This window comes from Panthera uncia, chromosome A2 (assembly GCF_023721935.1).
Source record: "Panthera uncia isolate 11264 chromosome A2, Puncia_PCG_1.0, whole genome shotgun sequence".
Taxonomy (NCBI): domain Eukaryota; kingdom Metazoa; phylum Chordata; class Mammalia; order Carnivora; family Felidae; genus Panthera; species Panthera uncia.
Window position 1 is genome coordinate 32,389,656 of NC_064816.1, and position 17,650 is coordinate 32,407,305.

The window sequence follows — 17,650 nt, forward strand, 5'->3', positions numbered from 1 at the left end:
TCAGATACAACACATGTACACACATGCCTTGCACAGTAACTGACAACTCCAGGAGCCTAAAAAAAAATAAAAACATCAGAAACCGGGAATAAAAACGAGTCATTACATTACCTGTCGTAATGACTGTTTCTGTGTGACGTTATGACTGACAACTGAAGTACTGACCAAAGACTCAAAACCGTCAATGGCACTTGGCTTTAGACATCTCACACAATTTCTAGGAATCGAGTAACAGGGCGAGACTCTTTTGTGCAAAGCAGGACAAAAAACTCAGCCGTTTCCCGGTCAGTCACAAATTCAGCGGGACAGAAAATCCAACAGGCCTCTGAACACCGGATCTTCGGCCCCAAAGGAACCAACGCCCAGGGCAGTGATGAGACCACTGGCCACAGAGAAGCTGGGATGTCTTGGCTCTCTTATTCAGACTTTGCTTCCCAAACAAAGGAAGATAAATGGGAGCCAGCCCTTCTCCAGCTGGGCCCACAAAAGAGGCGGCACGGGGGAGCCTGAGAAGCACTGTGCACCCCCTCCACAGAAGAGCCAACGCCGAGATACTCACAGCTTGCTGAGACTTTCAAGCCCGGTAAAGGCCCCACTTGTGTCCTCTATTGTGCCCGAAATCTCGTTATGGTCCAGATCCCTAGGGAGGAGACAGAGAGAAGGCTCACCATCCAGCCTGAGTTCTCGACCCTCTTTAACACGAAGCGGGAAAATAGACACCCGCTCTGTCACCCAATGCCCAGCTGTAATGTACGGCCAACACGAGTGTGGCCACTGGGCCACAGGAACCCCGTTCTGCATGCCTTGCGGTGTAGCCTGGCCTTCTCGGCCTTCCCGCAAAGCCAAGGCATGCCTCAAACTCACAGCCACCCCAGCTCCGTGGGCTGCTCCCCAGTTGGGTAGGGCTGGGCCCTGGGTAAGGACAGGGTGCGGACAGCACATGGGAAACCCCCCAAGAGCAGGCATCTGACCACGGGCACTGGGAATGAGCCCGAGAGGTCTTTTGAGGCTCCTGTCTGCTCTCACACCAGCCAGAATCCCTTTCCTAGGCTTGACTGAGAAACTGCCGAAGGCACATGGAGGAAAGAGCGAAGAAGAGGCCCCCACACAGGGTCCTCCCTGGGGCCACTCCATGCTGGCAAGTGGGTTCGGAGGCCCGAGTCACCCCTCCTCACAGGGCCTGCACAGGCGCGGACTCGGAGCCAGGGACGACATCTGGGCGCTGAGTCAGACTTGTGACCCACTTGCCAGGGTTGGTGGATGAGGCCAACTTTTCAGCCCAGTCTCCTCCAACAATGCAGATCACAAGGCGGATGACTCAGCTCCCTCCTCCCCCCCCCCCCCCCCCCTGCTTCCAGGGCAGAGGACAGCGCCAGGCGATGCTCCCACCTGGCGACCAAGTCCCCCCTCTCTGCCCCTACCAGCAGCCCCTCCAACATCCCCCCCACGGTTCTTGGCTCCTACCCCTTCCTCTGCCAAACCCTGGCTGAGGCAGGCCAGGAAGAGAAAGGGACACTGCTCTTGGCCCCATGGGAGCCTTCACAAGGAATGAGCACTGCCAGGAGGGAGGGGGGCCCCCGGCTGAGAGGCACAGTGCTCCTTCTGACCTTGATCTTACAGCAGAAGGCTCGGAGCCCTGAGATTCTGCTGCTGGAAGGGACCTCTCCTTTCAGCGGGTCTCTCCTTATTATCTTCACACTGAAAGCCGGGACCCAGGGCTGCCGCTCTGTGTGCCTGTCTCCCAGCTCCTCACCCTGGCTGCCAAAGCTTTTCTCTTCTTTCTGGCTCAATCTGAATGTCCCCGGCCTTGTTATTCAGGCCGTGCAAGCGCGAAGGCTGGCTGACCTCGGCTTCAATAGCCTGGCATCCGGGCTGTTTCACACTCCCCAACAACGGCCCAGCACTGAAGCCTGCTCTGCCCTCCCCGCCAGGTGCAAGTGCACAGGGCCTCCTGTCACACTGGAACAGGCCCTCCGGGCAGCGGGGCACGCTGGGAAGGCAGCTTCAGATCTACTACGACTGTCTGTGGAAAGCCATACACCCCTCTCTGGGGGCCTGGAAGTTCTCCAGAGCCAACAAAAGACAAATCTTAACTCCCAGGAAAACATCCTGAAGCAACTTCTGGCAACCCCACCTAATAAGGAATTTGAAAGAAAATGACATGAGTGCCTCTATTTTTTCAATGGCCCTACTGAAGTTCAAGGGAAGACTGAGGAGGCCCTAGATACCTCTCTTGAAATTGGGCCTCCTGGACACGGGTTGTGAAAGCACATGGGGAAGATTCGAGACTAGACAGACGGACCACACGGCTGCTCCCAACAAGGGGATCCCGGCATCCCAGCAAGGGCACGGCAGAATTACTGCTTGGTAACGGCAGGGTTTTGAGTTGTCGCCTCTATCAGCACCACCCTCGGGGGGACCGAGAGACGTTTCTCTGCCCCACTGGTTCTTTGCTGGACCCTCTGCACAAATCTGACTGCACAGCAACGAGAAGGGAACTCGGCAAGGTGGCATGTTTGCTCTATCCCGCCTTCCCAGCAGGGAACCCCTTCGTTCTGTCGACCCCACGATGAACGACATACAAGACACGCAGGTTTTTGAGTCCCTTGAAGGCGCCTTCTGCGATGTGGCTGATGGAGTTGTGGCTGAGGCGCAGGATGCTCAAGCTACTCAGGTCTGCCAGGCTCTCCTCGTCCAGCCGGGTGAGATTATTGAAGGACAAAACCCTGGGGAAGGGAGGGGGAAGCAAACATCACCAACGCGGCACAGGCTCATGCGAGGCCCAAGGGCCAGAGTGGTCGTGCAGCCAGAAACCCAGCAGGGCCCCACACCCACACAGTTAGGCTCCTGGAATACTCATGCCAGCCACGGAGACCGGACAGCAGATCAGGCTGTGAGGACGACGCAAGGTCATACAACACCAGAACCCTAAGGTTCCAATCTCTCATGCTGGGGTCCGTGCGGGGGTCCTGACTCAGGCCATCAAAGACCACTCACGACAGTGGCCCGAGACCCTGGACGGGGAGCCCAGGAGGTTCTGACGGTGAGCAAGGGAGCCCAGCGAGAGTCCTGACATCGGCCAGCAGAGGGCGCCACCAGCCACTGCGTGGAACAAGCCTTCCTCCCACAACAGTGCGCCCGACCTGGGCGGCAGTCTCCGGTCCCCTTGCCCCCATCCAGGCCAGCCTATAAGCATGACATCCTGTAAGCAGGACAGGGAACATATCCCCCCATTCACACACCCCCCCAACCACACATCTGCCCCGAGCATCAGAATCAGACCTTCCTCCCAGCTCGCGCTCATGCACCTTGACACCACACGGCCCTGGGTTGTTACTTAGTAGTCCTCCACCGTTGAAAAATGGGAAGTTTGGGTTGGGACAGGAAGAAGCCAAATAAACTCGGAGAAGATTTATGAGTTTTTAAAGGCAGCAGGAAGTAACATTCTTTCCCTCCTGAGAAGTCAGTCCTGGTGTCTACCAGTCACAAAGACCTGGCAAGTGATCAAAATTACATCCTCACCTGCAATTAAAGCATTTAGCTTAAAGGAAGGACCAGAAACGCTGGAAAGCAATCCTAAATCTGGCTCCGAGGTTACCAGACGTCAGGAAAACTGACAGGCTGGTCAAGGCATTTCCATGACCCCTCTGCCCCTTGTGAAGGGGAAAGACCGCTCCACATGGGCCACCTGCCAGAGAGGGGCACTGGGAACACTCCCTCACCGGCTGCCTCAAAACCTGGGGTGCGCACAGCCTCCTCACTTAGCCACTGGCCTGGCTCAGGCCCGGGCAGCGACCAGCTGAGATCAGTCCTGGGAATTGGTGGGGGTGGGGGAGGTAGGGGGGCAGTGGGAGGGCGGGCGCATGGCCTGAGGCAGGAGACGGTCAGAAGCCATTCATTCAATACCACTTGAGAAGAGCAAGCCGCACTGCCCTGAATGTCTGGAAGCTAAATCTCAAGCGTTAACGCTAAGGCACACACTCACAAAATCCAAGGAGGGTACGTTCGAGGAAAGAGACGGGACTATGGGTTTTTGCATGAGATAATCACGGGTTCAGTGAAATACAAACTCCAGGTCAGTGTGCAGTGGGGGTGGGGAGGAGGAAGGGGGAGAAGAGGGAAAGACAGACAAAAGCACCACCTGCAAAAGACTCAACACTGAGCTTAAAGCACCCCCTTGCTGGCTGGGTGAAGTCAAGACAGACACAAGACACAAGCTTGGCACTTTTAACAGCCGTTCATTTCCGTGGGTGACTCTTTGCCTACAGTCAAGCCTAGAAGAAAAGAAAATCCACCCAGATCCTCTTAAAAAAAGAAGCCCACAACCACAGTGGAGTAAACTGGAACTGAGAAACCTGGAGCGCGTTAAAGGGAAAGAGCCAACATGGTGAGGATCGACTTTTTCCCTCTAAGACCTCCTGTCTTCTGCACATGTTGAGAAACAGGGGGGCACCGGCACGTCCAGCGGGGGGCCGGTGGTGCCACTGTCGCGGTCAATGACCCAGTGACGCGGCACAAGGCCCGGCTCCGAGCGCCCGCGCCAGCCGGGCCCCTGGAGGCCGCCGTGCCTCAGGCCCGGGGTCGCCCACAGGCTCGGGCTCCCAGAGTCGCCGTGCACAGAGCCGAGGCGGGACACTTACAACTCCTGCAGCCTCTGGCAGAAGCTCCAGCCGTCACGGCTGATGCGGGCGATGGAGTTGCCGCTCAGGTGGAGCTGCTGTAGGGCCGACAGGCCGTAGAGCGAGCCGCTGTTCACCTCCACCAGGCTGTTGGACTCCAGGTGCCTGCAATGACAGGGCACGGGGGTGAGGGCGGCCCCTCTGCCTCAGACACGGGCGCGGGAGACGACGGGCAAACCCGACGGGGGGCCGCCAGCGTCCCGGTGGACTCGGGGTTCAGAGGGCAAGGGTACCCTGTTAGCCGACTCCAAGGGACCCAGGTGCACACGCGGGCACACCGCGCCCGGCAGCAGCCGAGCCCATTAAAGGAAGAGAAGAAGACAGAATGGTGGGGGGGAGGGACCTCTTATCCCCATCTGACAGGTAACGTGACGCTGAGGCAGGGAGGAGTGAGGTATGACTTCCAAGATTCAGTCCCCAGCTCAGTGGGCAGCGAAGGGCCAGAATTCGAACCCAGGTCTGGTGCCCAGAGACACCTTCGCTCTGGGCTCAGGCTACTTGGATCGATATCCTAGTTTTGCCACTTTGCTGGGTGAATGAGGCGGGAACATCTATAATACGAAGAGACCCGAGGTGGCAACTTCACAGGGCTGATACGAAAAGCACACAGGAGAACGTGCGTCACAATTTCAGCACAGAGCCCAGCACTTAGGCCCCACCGGGTCGGTCAGGTGAGGACGTTCTTACGCTGCTTCTCGACCCTGCACACCCTAGCCCAGGACGACCGTCCTGGACTGGCCTCTTGCATAAAAGGTACTAATTCCAATGTTGCCCCACGTTCAGTATCACAAGGTCTTTGGGCAACCGGGTTCCGCCCTGTCTATCTCACTTTCCGCCACTGCCCAAAAGGTGAGCTCGTTTATAAATAACCTCTCGGGCAACTCATCCCCCTGCACGGGATGAATCTGCTCAAACTAAAAACCAAATGGGACGTGCTAACTCCATTTTCTTCTGAGCCTTCTCTTTGAACGTCGGCATACCCAGTACATAAACACCTGGGATTCCAGGTTCTAAACGACAGCTGTAAGCACGTCAAGGGCAAGTGTTTCTGAACAGATACAGAGCTGAGGCCAATCAAAGGACCGGGAAGAAGGGGACCAGCAAGACGGCACCGCTAATGCGAATGCCCCCACCCCACAAAGTGTGTGGGTCTGGCGGTGGGCGGGAAGAGGCGCTCATCAGAGACGCTTCGGATAAACGAGCAGGGTGCAGAGCCGATGAAACCGGATGTGGGGTTTTTGTTCTCTGTCTCAGCTGCAAAGATAACAAAGGATGTGAACACAGTGATGTAACTGGTAAGACTGGAAAGGAGGGGGCAGGGGGTGGGGTCCTGAGCAAATTACATCGCTGACCACAACCCAAGAAATCTCCCGTTGACAAACGTAGACACAGTGGGATACGTCCTGGAACGTGGAAATAACCACGAACAAAACTCCACACAGAAAAACCAACAAGGAGGGGTGCCCCTGGCTGGCTCAGTCGGTGGAGTGTGCCACTCTTAATCTCACAGTTCTAAGTTCAAGCCCCATGTTGTCTGCAGAGATTAGTTAAACATAAAATAATGAAAAAAAAGAGAAAAGAAAAACCAACCGGGAAAGGACTGTAAGTGACCGCCCCTTGGGAGCAGAACTGGGGGGAAGAGGACAGGGGAAGGGGACCCCCGGCTGCTTTTTTACCCTCATTTTACTCAGTTATGAGTGTATGTTACTTCCCGTTGAAAATAAACTAATTTAAATGTTTAAAAATGGAAGATCAGAGCCGCCTTTCCTGCCCTTCTCCATATGTCTTCCCGCCGTGGTTTTACGTGACTCGGTGCACAAGCGAGCTCTGGGGCCTCGCGCATCTGTCTGGAGAGCGCGCTCCCTGGATAAAAGCGGAACATCTGCGCCGAGCGACTTGATTAGCTCACGAAACGTAAATATATCTCCCAGGATGAACTATACATTTTAGGCCCACCTGCATCTCAAGACAGACTGTCAAATCCCCAACAGGGAGACAGGGAACTTCCTGCAGCATGGGGGAGAGGGGAGGGTGTGGGGTGGGGGCCCACTCTGCACCCCGCTGCTCACTGAAGATGGCGGGGGGCGGGGGGGAGGGGGGTGGCGGAGCCCAGCAAAACGGCTCCCTCTCCCACCTTCACCAAGCTGCTTCCCTGACCAAACCCTGGGAGAAGACGACGCTCAGCTGGGGCAGAGTCCCCGAAGACAGAGAGCCGTGCCCGGCCAGAGGCCACACGGCGGGGGCCCGGGGCCGGCTGAAGTCCGACGTGACCCCTCCGGGCAGGGGGCCGAAGGAACACACACAGGCCCGCGGTGCCCGGAACCCGGCGTCGCGCTTACAGCACGTGTATCCTGGACAGGCCCCAGAAGGCCCCGTCTGTGAGCTTGCTGATGTTGTTTCGCTGCAGCTTCAGCACCTCCAAACTCTCGAGCCCCTGGAACGTCAGGCCCTCGATGAGCCGGATCCGGTTCCTGTTGAGGTCCCTGAGGAGATGAAGACCGCGGGTTCAGAGGGCTCGCGGCACGCACCCTGCCGACGCCTCCCACCGTTCCCACGCAGGCCCAGAAGCCCAGCCGGGAGAATCGCGGCGAGGATGGCCCAGCGGGGCCGCGACGTGTCTTACGGACACTCCTGCCCGCCACGCAGGCGCAGGCGCTGACGCTGACTGGGCCACAGCTGGTGGAGGAAGGAGCGCGCGGGGCTCCCCAGATGCTGGCCCCACCGCACCCCCACGTGAGCAAATGCTCCACTTCCTCCCCAACTCTCCATGGCTCTGTAGTGAGGAGGTGGGTGTGACTCAGGATGTGAGCGTCTGAGGTGAGGTGTCTCTCAGCTCAGCAACAGAAATCTGTACCGGACGCCTCACCCCGGGAAAAACCGATCCACTGGGTGCCAAGTGGCAAGGACGCTTCCCACTGAAGGCACGAACGGGGTCCCCACTGATGGAGAGAAGGCAGTGCCCTTGGGCGAGGAGGGGGCTGACGCACCAGTGAAGCCCACACATTCGGCTTCCGACGCCAGCGTGATAAAACCTCAGTTGCCCAAAAGATTTCAGGAATCTGGGTGGGCTGGATCCATTAGTAACACTGGGGGAAGGGGAGGGGAGAACACAGAGCTAACCAGAAAGCCCTTGGTTTTCCCCAAATACTTCTGCAGTGTCTCATGACTCTGTCCCCCACACAACCTCCCGAGCATCAAGAGACCTTCTCCAGAGCTGAAGAGAGCAGAGTCAGAGCCTGGATCTAATGAGGGGGGGTGGGGTGTGTGTGTGTGTGTGTGTGTGTGTGTGTGTGTGTGTGTGTGTACACGCGTGCACAACACAGGCAGTGAGAGCTCTGGGGGGTGGGGGGCACACCGTCTTGCTACCAAATCTGACTCCGAACAATCGGTGCGTTCTGTTTAAACCCAGTCTCCAATATCAGCTTCTTTTCCTGAAACGTTCTCTTCTAATACAAAGAGAATACAGGAAAACGAAAAACCAGGGAACAAACGGTCCACCGGGCTCTGGAAAACAGGTTTTCTTGAATCCAACCCTGTGCCATCTTAGGAGAGCATTCGGCCTCAGATATCAAAGAACTAAACAAATAAATGCTTTCTTCAAAAAAAAAAAAAAATCATAGTAGATGGAGACGGTCCATCTCGGTCTACACTAACTTCCTCTGAGGCTGCTCAAAAAGTGTGGGACACCATAACGTCCACAGTACAGATTTTTTAATTTGAGAGAGAGCGCACGTGTGCAAGCGAGGAAGAGGGACAGGAGGGGAGAGAGAGTGAATCCCAAGTAGACCCCACAGTCAGTGTGAAACCCAGTGCGGGGCTCGCTCCCAAGACCGTGAGATCATGACCTGATCTGAAGTCAGGAGTCAGACACTCAACCGACTGAGCCACCATGGTACAGATTTTATGGGTACTTTAAAAAAAACCAACACAAAAAACCCCAAGATAAATAACCCAAGCCACACAGCCTAAGCATTAGCCAGGATCAGCTCACCAGCAGGACTCCTCATTTCATTTTGCAAAGTGCCAGTGAGGACAAGCATGTATATCCTCAGTGGATCTTTTTCTCAGCAACCTGAGGCAGCCCACAGGCACCAGACCCGGCTTCTAATTTGCTTTTATTAGGTGTCGCCACAAGGCCATTAATGACGGCGTATGTAAAGCCTGATGGGGAGTGAGGAAGGGGTCGCATTTGGAATGAGGTCCGTGGGGAACGCTGGCCTCCACAGAGTTTGGCTAACCTTAATTAAAGTGCAGGTTTCTATACTCACAGTTGCGTCAGCCTGGGTAACTTGAATGCTTTCACAGGAAGCTGGGTGATCCTGTTTTTGCTCAAGCGAAGCATTACCAGCGACCGGGACAGGCCATCAAATGCTCCCGACTCCAGGCTGCCAATGCGATTGCTTGCCAGGTTGCTGGAAGAACAGAGGACAGAAAATGAAATGGTCAGAAGGGGGCTTCCCTCATCCCGTTACAGACACTGGAGTTGCATGGGTTGGGGAGAAGCCAAAGCAACACCCAGAGGGGTGGGTTTCCAGGGACACATCGGTCACCTAAACTCCCGGATGGGGGAGCCAGGAGACTTGGGTGTCAGCACCCTCCACTTCAGGCCCTGGTGGAAGTGTCATTTCAGCCCCCCAGTGCGCTGTGCTTGTGGCCAGGGCCTTCCGCTGGAGGGCCGGGGGGTCGACGTCAGTCACCTCCACCCAGCACCCTCGCACCCCAGCCTGGCCGAGCACCGGCCGTCTCCAGAGCTACCTGCAGGAGTCCCTCAACACCCCCAACCAAGAGTTGGGGTTCAAGGTTGGTGAGAAAAACCCTAGGAATCAGAATGTCAACTTCCAGGTGAAGGGCAGAATGGATTTACTAATTTAGACAAAGAGTCTTAAATGTTAAAGTGGGTCTCACCACACAACTTGATATGTATAGATACATTTATACGTTTATATACACACGCACGCACACACACTTACAAATGTGTCTAAACTGATTCATTTTAATCGTTTCAAACGGTATCCAGAGAAACACTAGTGAAGGAGACCTGCACAGGATCCCTTCAATTCTGTAATGGGACGTCCACTTAGCGGATTATGTATGTAAAGGGCACCTCCCCTCACACCACACTACAATATACCAGGTTGCATCCGGGCTTTCCATAGTGCATAAATTCTATCAATAAAAAAAAAAAAGAGAAAAAAAACAGAAAGGGAAGGAATGATACACTATTCCTATCAGAAGTCACTGCCATTGGGGCACCAGGGTGGCTCAGTCGGTTAAGCATCTGACTTCGGCTCAGGTCACGATCTCGCGGTTTGTGAGTTCGAGCCCCGCATCGGGCTCTGTGCTGACAGTGCAGAGCCTGGAGCCTGCTTCAGATTCTGTGTGTATCTCTCTCTCTGCCCCTCCCCCGCTCATGCTCTGTCTTTCTCTCTCTCTGTCAAAAATAAATAAAAATTTAAAAAAAAAAATTTTTTTTAAAGTTACTGTTACTACCTCTCCTTCCGCCTTCCCTGGACAAATGCTGCTTTTTGTAGCACAAGGAAAAAGACCAGAGAGAGTCTGCTCCACCAGAGAAGGGAAGAGAAGCAGGCATTTCTTGCCTCCCCACCCGGCCATGGCCCAGGCCACGGCACAAGAGGATTCTGTGCAAATGGGGCTGGACTGTGTGTTCTTAACACTCCCCATTACAGAAGAACAGTCTGTGGGATGAAGATACACACCGGCCAGTAGCTACCAAAATAGTCCCTCCTGCTTTCGTGCAGACGGAGGTCAATGTGATTCAGTTGAGCAGTTGCTGGTTCCTTCGTCCCAAGCGAGGGAATGCCAGGCGGTGGCTGTACACTTTCGCAAAGCCCTGAGTGGGGGCTGAGCACGGTCACACGGGCTTAACAGAGGCCAGGTCCCCCCCTCGTTACCAAATCTGGTGCCTTGATGCAGCCTTAGAAAGAAATCACGCCCCCTCCTGGGGGTCTTGGAAAATCCCTGTGCCAAGCCCTGGCCTCCCTGAGCTTAGGGGTCATAACGACCCCTAAACCAGCCTCATGGACGATCTCCAAAATGACTCAGGATCAGTAAAAGAACACAGGAAATGAAAACTCGTGTCATTTGAAGACCTCTCCGGAGCCCGGGTTTTTCGTTTCTTCTCCGAAGCACCATTTTTCTACCAACAAGCAGCAAGCTCAACAGGCTTTCACGGTTTTTCCTCCCTTCTACCATCCACTGGGTGTGAGAAGGGCTAGGACGATGGGCAGACGAGACACAGACCAGCAAAAAGGACAGGGCCGGGGAAGCCGCAGAAGGGAGTCAGGGCCTGCTCGAAGAGACCTCACGCCAGGCTTCGGGGGTCAGTGCCGCAGAGGCCAGCACCCACTGCTACAGCCTCAGCAGGGAGGTCTCCCCACAGTGCTGTTTTCTAAGTGCCCCCGAACCTTCTCCCCAAGCTCTCCTGGGAGGCAGCCCAGGGAAGGACGAAGAACACAGGCCCTCTATCAAGACAGACCTGTGTCTGAGGGCCAGACCCTCCCCTCAGCTGGTGGGTGTGAGAGGCCCCTTGCCAAGCTCTCCCTGGGCCCACCTCCACCCCTGCTGTCAGAGAAACGCCGCTCCTTAGGAAATGCTCTACACCTGTGCCCACGGGAGATAAGGAACCCGGGCGCCCTGCCGAGGGAAGCCAGAGGGGTGCGCCCACGCCCGGAGTCTCGGGCAGGCCGCGGGGGCGGGGGGGAGAAGGACACGCACACCCCGCGTGCACGCGGGTGCTGACAGCGGGGCACGGGCACTTACAGCTCCCTGATGTGCAGCCCCTGCGGAAAGCAGGCGCTCCGGATCTCCGTGATGTTGTTCGAGCTCAGGTCCAGCACTTCCAAGGAAAGGTAAGCCTTCAGCTGACTCCCCTCCACGCTGCGAATCTTATTGTGTTGCCTAAAACACACAAACGGACAAGGGGACCTGAGCGTGTCTTTCTGCAAGGGAACCATTATTCCCTCTACCCATCCCCCCCCACCCGCCCCGCCTCTTTTCACACGTCTTCCTCCCTGTTTTGCTCATTCAGAAAATTATAAGAGTGGTGTCGCGTTTTCTTAGCGTTTATTTATTTTTGAGACAGAGAGGAAGAGCATGAGCAGGAAAGGGGGAGACAGGGAGATCCAGAATCTAAACCAGGCTCCGAGTTCTGAGCTGTCAGCACAGAGCCCGATGTGGGGCTTGAACCCACAAACCATGAGATCATGGCCTGAGCCAGAGTCGGATGCTTAACCGACGAAGCCACCCAGGTGGTGCACCTGCCCTCCTTTAAAAAAAAAAAAAAATTGTTTTTTTAAATGGTGGTAGCATTCTTAAAATGAGCTCTCCCATTCTTCTTGCTATGACGTTATCACCTGCTGGCTGGCTGCTACGGTACTGAATTCTCTGTCCATGACAAGTCTGTCCACCCAAACTCAAAGCCTAGGTTCTCCCCAAGGAGAAGCCCGCAGGAGTAATGTGGAAGGCCGCCATGCAAAGAACAGCGAGACCGCAACTCAGAACTGACCAGGGCGCTTTCCCATAAGGAATGTGCCCGGTGGAACCAGCCAGCTCCTGGTGTGGTTCTCACTTAGCATCTTCAGAACGCAGCCCAGCCCCATCACTTAGGAGGCTGCAGGCTCCAGAGCACCGAGTTCAGGTCTCATCTAACTTAACCCATCGCCATGCACCACACGTTTTGCCAGGTGTGAAGACAGGCACGAGGGATTTTTTTTTCTTTTTTTTTTAATGACACGATTCTGACAACCTAAGGGCAACAGGAACTGGGCGCTCAGTCTAGCCGGAATTGAATCCTCCGATCTTTCCGACTCGACCCCCTTGACAGTTTTGTTCCTCGGTTTCCTCATATGCAAGACGGGGCCACCACCCCTTATTTCAGGCATATGGGAGACCCACTAAAGCAGACGTTAACCCAAGCGTTCGGAGTGTTTAACCCCTGCCCAAGGAAGGCAGTCTACCACCGTGACTTACTTGCACGTGTCGTCCTCCTGAAAAACCCACGGTCTAACCAACCGGCCAGTACCAGTTAATCAGGAGAAAGACAAGAAACACGGACAACGGCTGCAGGACACAGGTGGCCCCCACCGTGGATTTGGCTCCGTGGGGCAGATTCAAACCCCAGCAGCCCTCGTCCCAATATTCAGATACTTCAGAATCTGCTGGGGTTGTGCTGGTTCCAGGCCCTCACTCGGGCCAGTTTCTGAGTGAACAGCATCAGGGGCCCCGGCCAATCAAAGCATTCTTGAACACAACACGAGTAAGCCAGGCGTCGCGTACCCAGTGGCATCTCTTTTAAACACACACTTGGCCAAATCGGTTCCAGCAGGCATAAACGAGGCTCTCTCTCCCAGAAGCCCTGGGGCTTCTTGTCCGCTCCTTTGTGTTTTCACAACTCTCCCAGGCCCTGAACCCAACACCCATTTACAGGGGCACAACTCCAGACACGGGGAAGTCTCCCCAGAATGAAAGGCCGCTTTTCCCTTCGTGTCCCCTCCCCACCCCCCAGAAGCTATTTCCTTTGAGTTCTTTACAATGTGTCTAATAGAGATGGTCTCTTCAGTTTTCTGACTCCAAAAGAAAAAGAAAAAAAAGAAAAGAAAACCTTTATTATGTTAAGTATGGGAAAGAAAGAACAAGAAATAAAGGCAGCAGAGCTGAGCCTCGTCCAGAAACTGTGAATGCAGGACCAAGGAGCCAGGAAGAGACGATGTGAAAGCAGGCAAGGAGCCCCAGTGCGGCCCCGAAGTGGGGCAGAAAGGGACCGTGCACACAGCAAGGGCCCACGGGACAGCTGCGAGCCCCCCGACATTTCTCTCACTGCGCCTCGTCTCTCAGTCTCTGCCTTTCATCTTACACCTGTCTTTGTCTTTCTTGCCAGTCTGTTTATTTAGCGACTCCAGCACGTTCTGTGGGGCACCAGCCCCACTCTGGAGGAAGGCTACTGTAATGAGGATGGGGCTCTTTCACACGCTGTAGAGAGCTCCCCAGCTGGCCCAAGGGGCAGCCATGCGGACGAGACACAACAGAGCGTGGGAGTGAGGGTGTCGGAGGCAAGGTGGACGAAATGTGCCAGGAGCCGTGCTGAATTCTGCCAGACCAGCATGGGGGGTCCAGCTCTGGGGGCAGGACCGGACACTAGGGACAGACAGAGCACACCAGGCAAGGGCCCCCAGGCCACCCTGGGGAGCAGGGACTCCACGTGCCCATGGTCGAGGAGAGACGGGGCAGCAACACAGACACAGACGCAAGAGAAGAGGACGAGAGGGGCCCACGGGAGCTGGAGATGACAGCTGGAGGCTGCATCAGTGATACTAAATATTCTGGTTTGCAAATATTAAAATACCCTGGTTAGGCTGGTGGCTATGCCTTCCATCCTCGTCCACATACGGACCACTCCCAACCCAGTAACCAAAGAGATCCTTTAAGGCATCCCAAGAAATGGGGGGAAAACATTTGAAAATCATATATCTGACAAGGGGTTAGTATCGAGAATATAGAAAGAACTCCTACAATTCAACAACCAAAAACCCCAACAACCTGATTAAAAAATGGGCGAAAGACTTGAACAGATATTTCTCCGAAGATGGACGAGTGCATGGCCACTGAGCACAGGAAAAGACACTCAATAGCACTAATCACTAGGGCAACGCAATGAGAAACCACCTCACACCCATACGATGGCTACAAGCATGTAGGGAAAGAGGAACCACAACAAAGTGCTGAAGAAAATGCCAGGGTGGAACCTCAAAACATTAAAGAACTATTACATGATCCAGCAGTGTTACTTCTGGCTATATATCCCAAAGAACTGAAAGCACATCTCAAAGACACATGCAGGGGCTCCTGGGGGGCTCAGTCGGTGAGGCAACCGACTTCAGCTCAGGTCATGATCTCGTGGTTTGTGGGTTCGAGCCCCGCGTCGGGCTCTGTGCTGACAGCTCAGAGCCTGGAGCCTGCTTCCGATTCTGTGTCTCCCTCTCTCTCTCTCTCTCTCTGCCCCTCCCCCATGCTCATGTGTTCTCTCTCTCAAAAGTAAACAGACATTTAAAAAAATTGAAAAAAATGAAAGACTTACACACACAGCCATGTTCAGAGCAACATTACACACAATACCCAGAAGGGGAAGCAGCCCAAATGTGCCTGGAGGGATGAGTGGATGAACACAGGGCCCCATACATGGACCACGGACTACTCTTCAGCCTTGAAAGGGGAATTCTGACCTGAGCTACAACATGGATGAATCCGGAGGGCATTGTCACGTGAAACCAAAAAAAGCCGATCACAGAAAGACAAATGCTGTTTGGTTCCACATCTGTGAGTTTCTTGGCGGAGTCAGATTCACTGAAGCAGAAAGTAGAGTAGTTCTTGCCCGGGCGGGAGGAGGCAGGAAAGGGGAGGTGTTCGATGGGTACAGAGGGTTAGTTTTGCAAGAGGGAAAAAGCCCTGGAAATTAGTTGCACACAATGAGCGTACTTCGCATTACTGAGCTTAAAAAAGGATCCCGATGGTAAATATTATCACGATATAAAAACCAAACCGGAAAACAAAGTCAGTTTACAAGAATCCACTGCCTACAACTCAAAAGATGGCTCTTGCATCTCATTTAGGACTAAGTCCTCACAACGGTCTCCAAAGCCCACGTGACTGCCACATAGCGCCCTGTTGTCTCTGCACTGTTCCTCACACACTGCCCCACATGGACCCTCTCCCACGCAGGCACACACCTGTCTCAGGACCTTTGCACTTGCCCTTCTCTCTGCATAGAATGCTCCTCCCCGCCCCCCGAGACCCATAGATGGTATCCCCTTAACCCTTTCCCATCTTATTCAAATGTCCTTGGCCATGTTCTCTAAACCCATAGGCTCCTTCACCCCATCTCTCTCTCACAAACACACACACACTTTCCACTACGCTTCCTACGGTATTTTTCCCAAAAGCTCTAATTATCACCTAATATATCCAGCAAAATGCTTATTTCCAGTTTAACATCTTCCCTCCCACCAGGATGTGGCTCAAAGAAGGCAGAGCTATCAGTCAGTTTTGTCCACCAATGTGTCTCCAACCACTGGAATGGCGTGAGGCACATAACAGGTGCTCAATAAATATGTGGTGGAAAAAAAATGAATACAGGTTAAATTTCTGAATCCCACAGATCTGGGGCTCGCCAGCATTTCAACAGAAGAAAAGCCTGCAAGCAGATGAGTTCAGTTAGGGAACATGAAGGAAAGAAAGGGTGTCAACTGGCCTGTGGCAGCACGGCCCAGACACACAAGAGACTTGGCCCGCAGCAGCTCCAGGGGTCCTCAGGGCTTAAACACCCCTGTTCCCAGCTGCCAAGGATGCACTGCCTCTCCCTGCTGGACTAGGCTCTCTGCTCCACACTCTTTTTTGTTTTTAATTTTTACTTACTCATTTTGAGAGAGAGAGAGAGAGAGAGAGAGAGAGAGAGAGAGAGAGAGAGAATCCAAAGCAGGCTCCAGGCTCTGAGCTGTCAGCACAGAGCCCAATGCGGGGCTCAAACTCACAAACCGTGAGATCATGACCTGAGCCGAAACCAAAGGCTGGATGCTCAACCGACTGAGTCACCCAGGTGCCCCTCTCTGCTCCACACTCTAGCCCAGAGCCCTGATCACATCCTTCCTGAACTCCGTGTACTCTGCAAAACTGACCACACAGTTCTGCGTTCCTGTGGACTCTGCCTCCCCTCCTTCTCAAAACAAGAATCCCAGCGGGTGAGAGGTCTCCGTGGACCATGGCAACTCCACCCACGGCCAGGAGTTCTTCCTGGGCTGGGACTTGGCACAGCACAGAACATGCCGCGAGCACTGCCCTGCCTGAGTTCAAACCCCAGTTACACAACTTCCAGGCGTGAACTTCAAGAGCAGCCTCATCTATAAAGCAACGTGTGAAGTTCCTATGCCCCATGGGTGATGTGACCTGACACATAGCAGTTGCTCAATAAAACCGGTTCTTGTTTTTATTAGTCATATTTGTATCCTCAGAGCCAGGCTCAGGACCTAGTTAGCGGGAGGTGCTCTGGCAAGAGAATGAATAAAATGAATGAATGACTGGATCCTGTCTACTCCTCTGCCCTTTCGGTGCGAGGAGGCAGGCCTGACTCCTCTCTCAGCAGTGAAGCGTTGACTCAGAGCTCTGCCTCTTAGCTGTGTGCATGAAACAAGCGTGCTCCGGCTGGAGAGCATCACACCCAGCCACAGGGAGACCGGGCCGTCTTGGGGAGCTGTGCCTCAAAGTAAATCCCAGACGAAAGCTTCTGCAGGACTCCATGGCTAGAACCCCGATGGATCCCCAACCAGCTGCATCACACCCCCTCCTTGCTCCTGCAGCCAAAGCATAGCTTATGTGCACACCCCTGACCCCAGCCCACCAAACTCTACCCTGCCCGCCCCCTATCCCGGGGGAAGTTGGCCTGTCCAAGCCACCCCCCTCCACGCACCCATCCATAAAGGCTCGAGCCAACAGCCAGTATTCAGGGGAAGCCCTCCTACCTCCTTGAGCGTAGACAGTTGGGAAAATGTGGTTGCTGCCCTGATCCCATCAGGTGGTCTACTTTCAAGCAACTGTCCATGCTTTTTAATGCCACGTGCAAACACAGAAGCGGTCACCAGGTGACTCCTTTACCTAACTGCCCAGTTCCCAAGTAAGTCCACACTCATCTAATTTCTGGGTCCCTGTTCAAGTTCCTTTTAGCAAGAGCTGGCCAATACCTCAACACCTATAGGCAGCAGGCCCTGGGCGAAAGCCTCAGGGAAATCACACGGGGATCTAAAGACAAAGGTACCGTTATTTTCTGTGCATTACAGTGGAAGAAACTGAGGCTTAGAGATCCTGCTGCGATTCTCCTGAGGTCTCACACAGCTGAGAGACAAGGAGAACCAGAATGCAAACTCAGGGGAGCAGGACCCTCCGGCATGCCATCTGAGAGGCTCCCC

General features: G+C 54.4%; 1 protein-coding gene across 1 annotated transcript in view; it reads right to left on the bottom strand.

Annotated features, from left to right (window-relative positions):
* LRIG1 (leucine rich repeats and immunoglobulin like domains 1) overlaps nt 1-17,650 on the bottom strand; it is a 114,844-nt gene that overhangs the window by 24,212 nt on the left and 72,982 nt on the right. Inside the window, exons 4-9 of the mRNA XM_049640857.1 lie at nt 11,460-11,597; nt 8,948-9,091; nt 7,019-7,162; nt 4,641-4,784; nt 2,583-2,726; nt 560-640 (exon numbers count right to left, since the gene is read on the bottom strand). Of these exons, the coding sequence (XP_049496814.1) occupies nt 560-640; nt 2,583-2,726; nt 4,641-4,784; nt 7,019-7,162; nt 8,948-9,091; nt 11,460-11,597 (795 nt within the window). The remainder of the gene's footprint in view (nt 1-559; nt 641-2,582; nt 2,727-4,640; nt 4,785-7,018; nt 7,163-8,947; nt 9,092-11,459; nt 11,598-17,650) is intronic.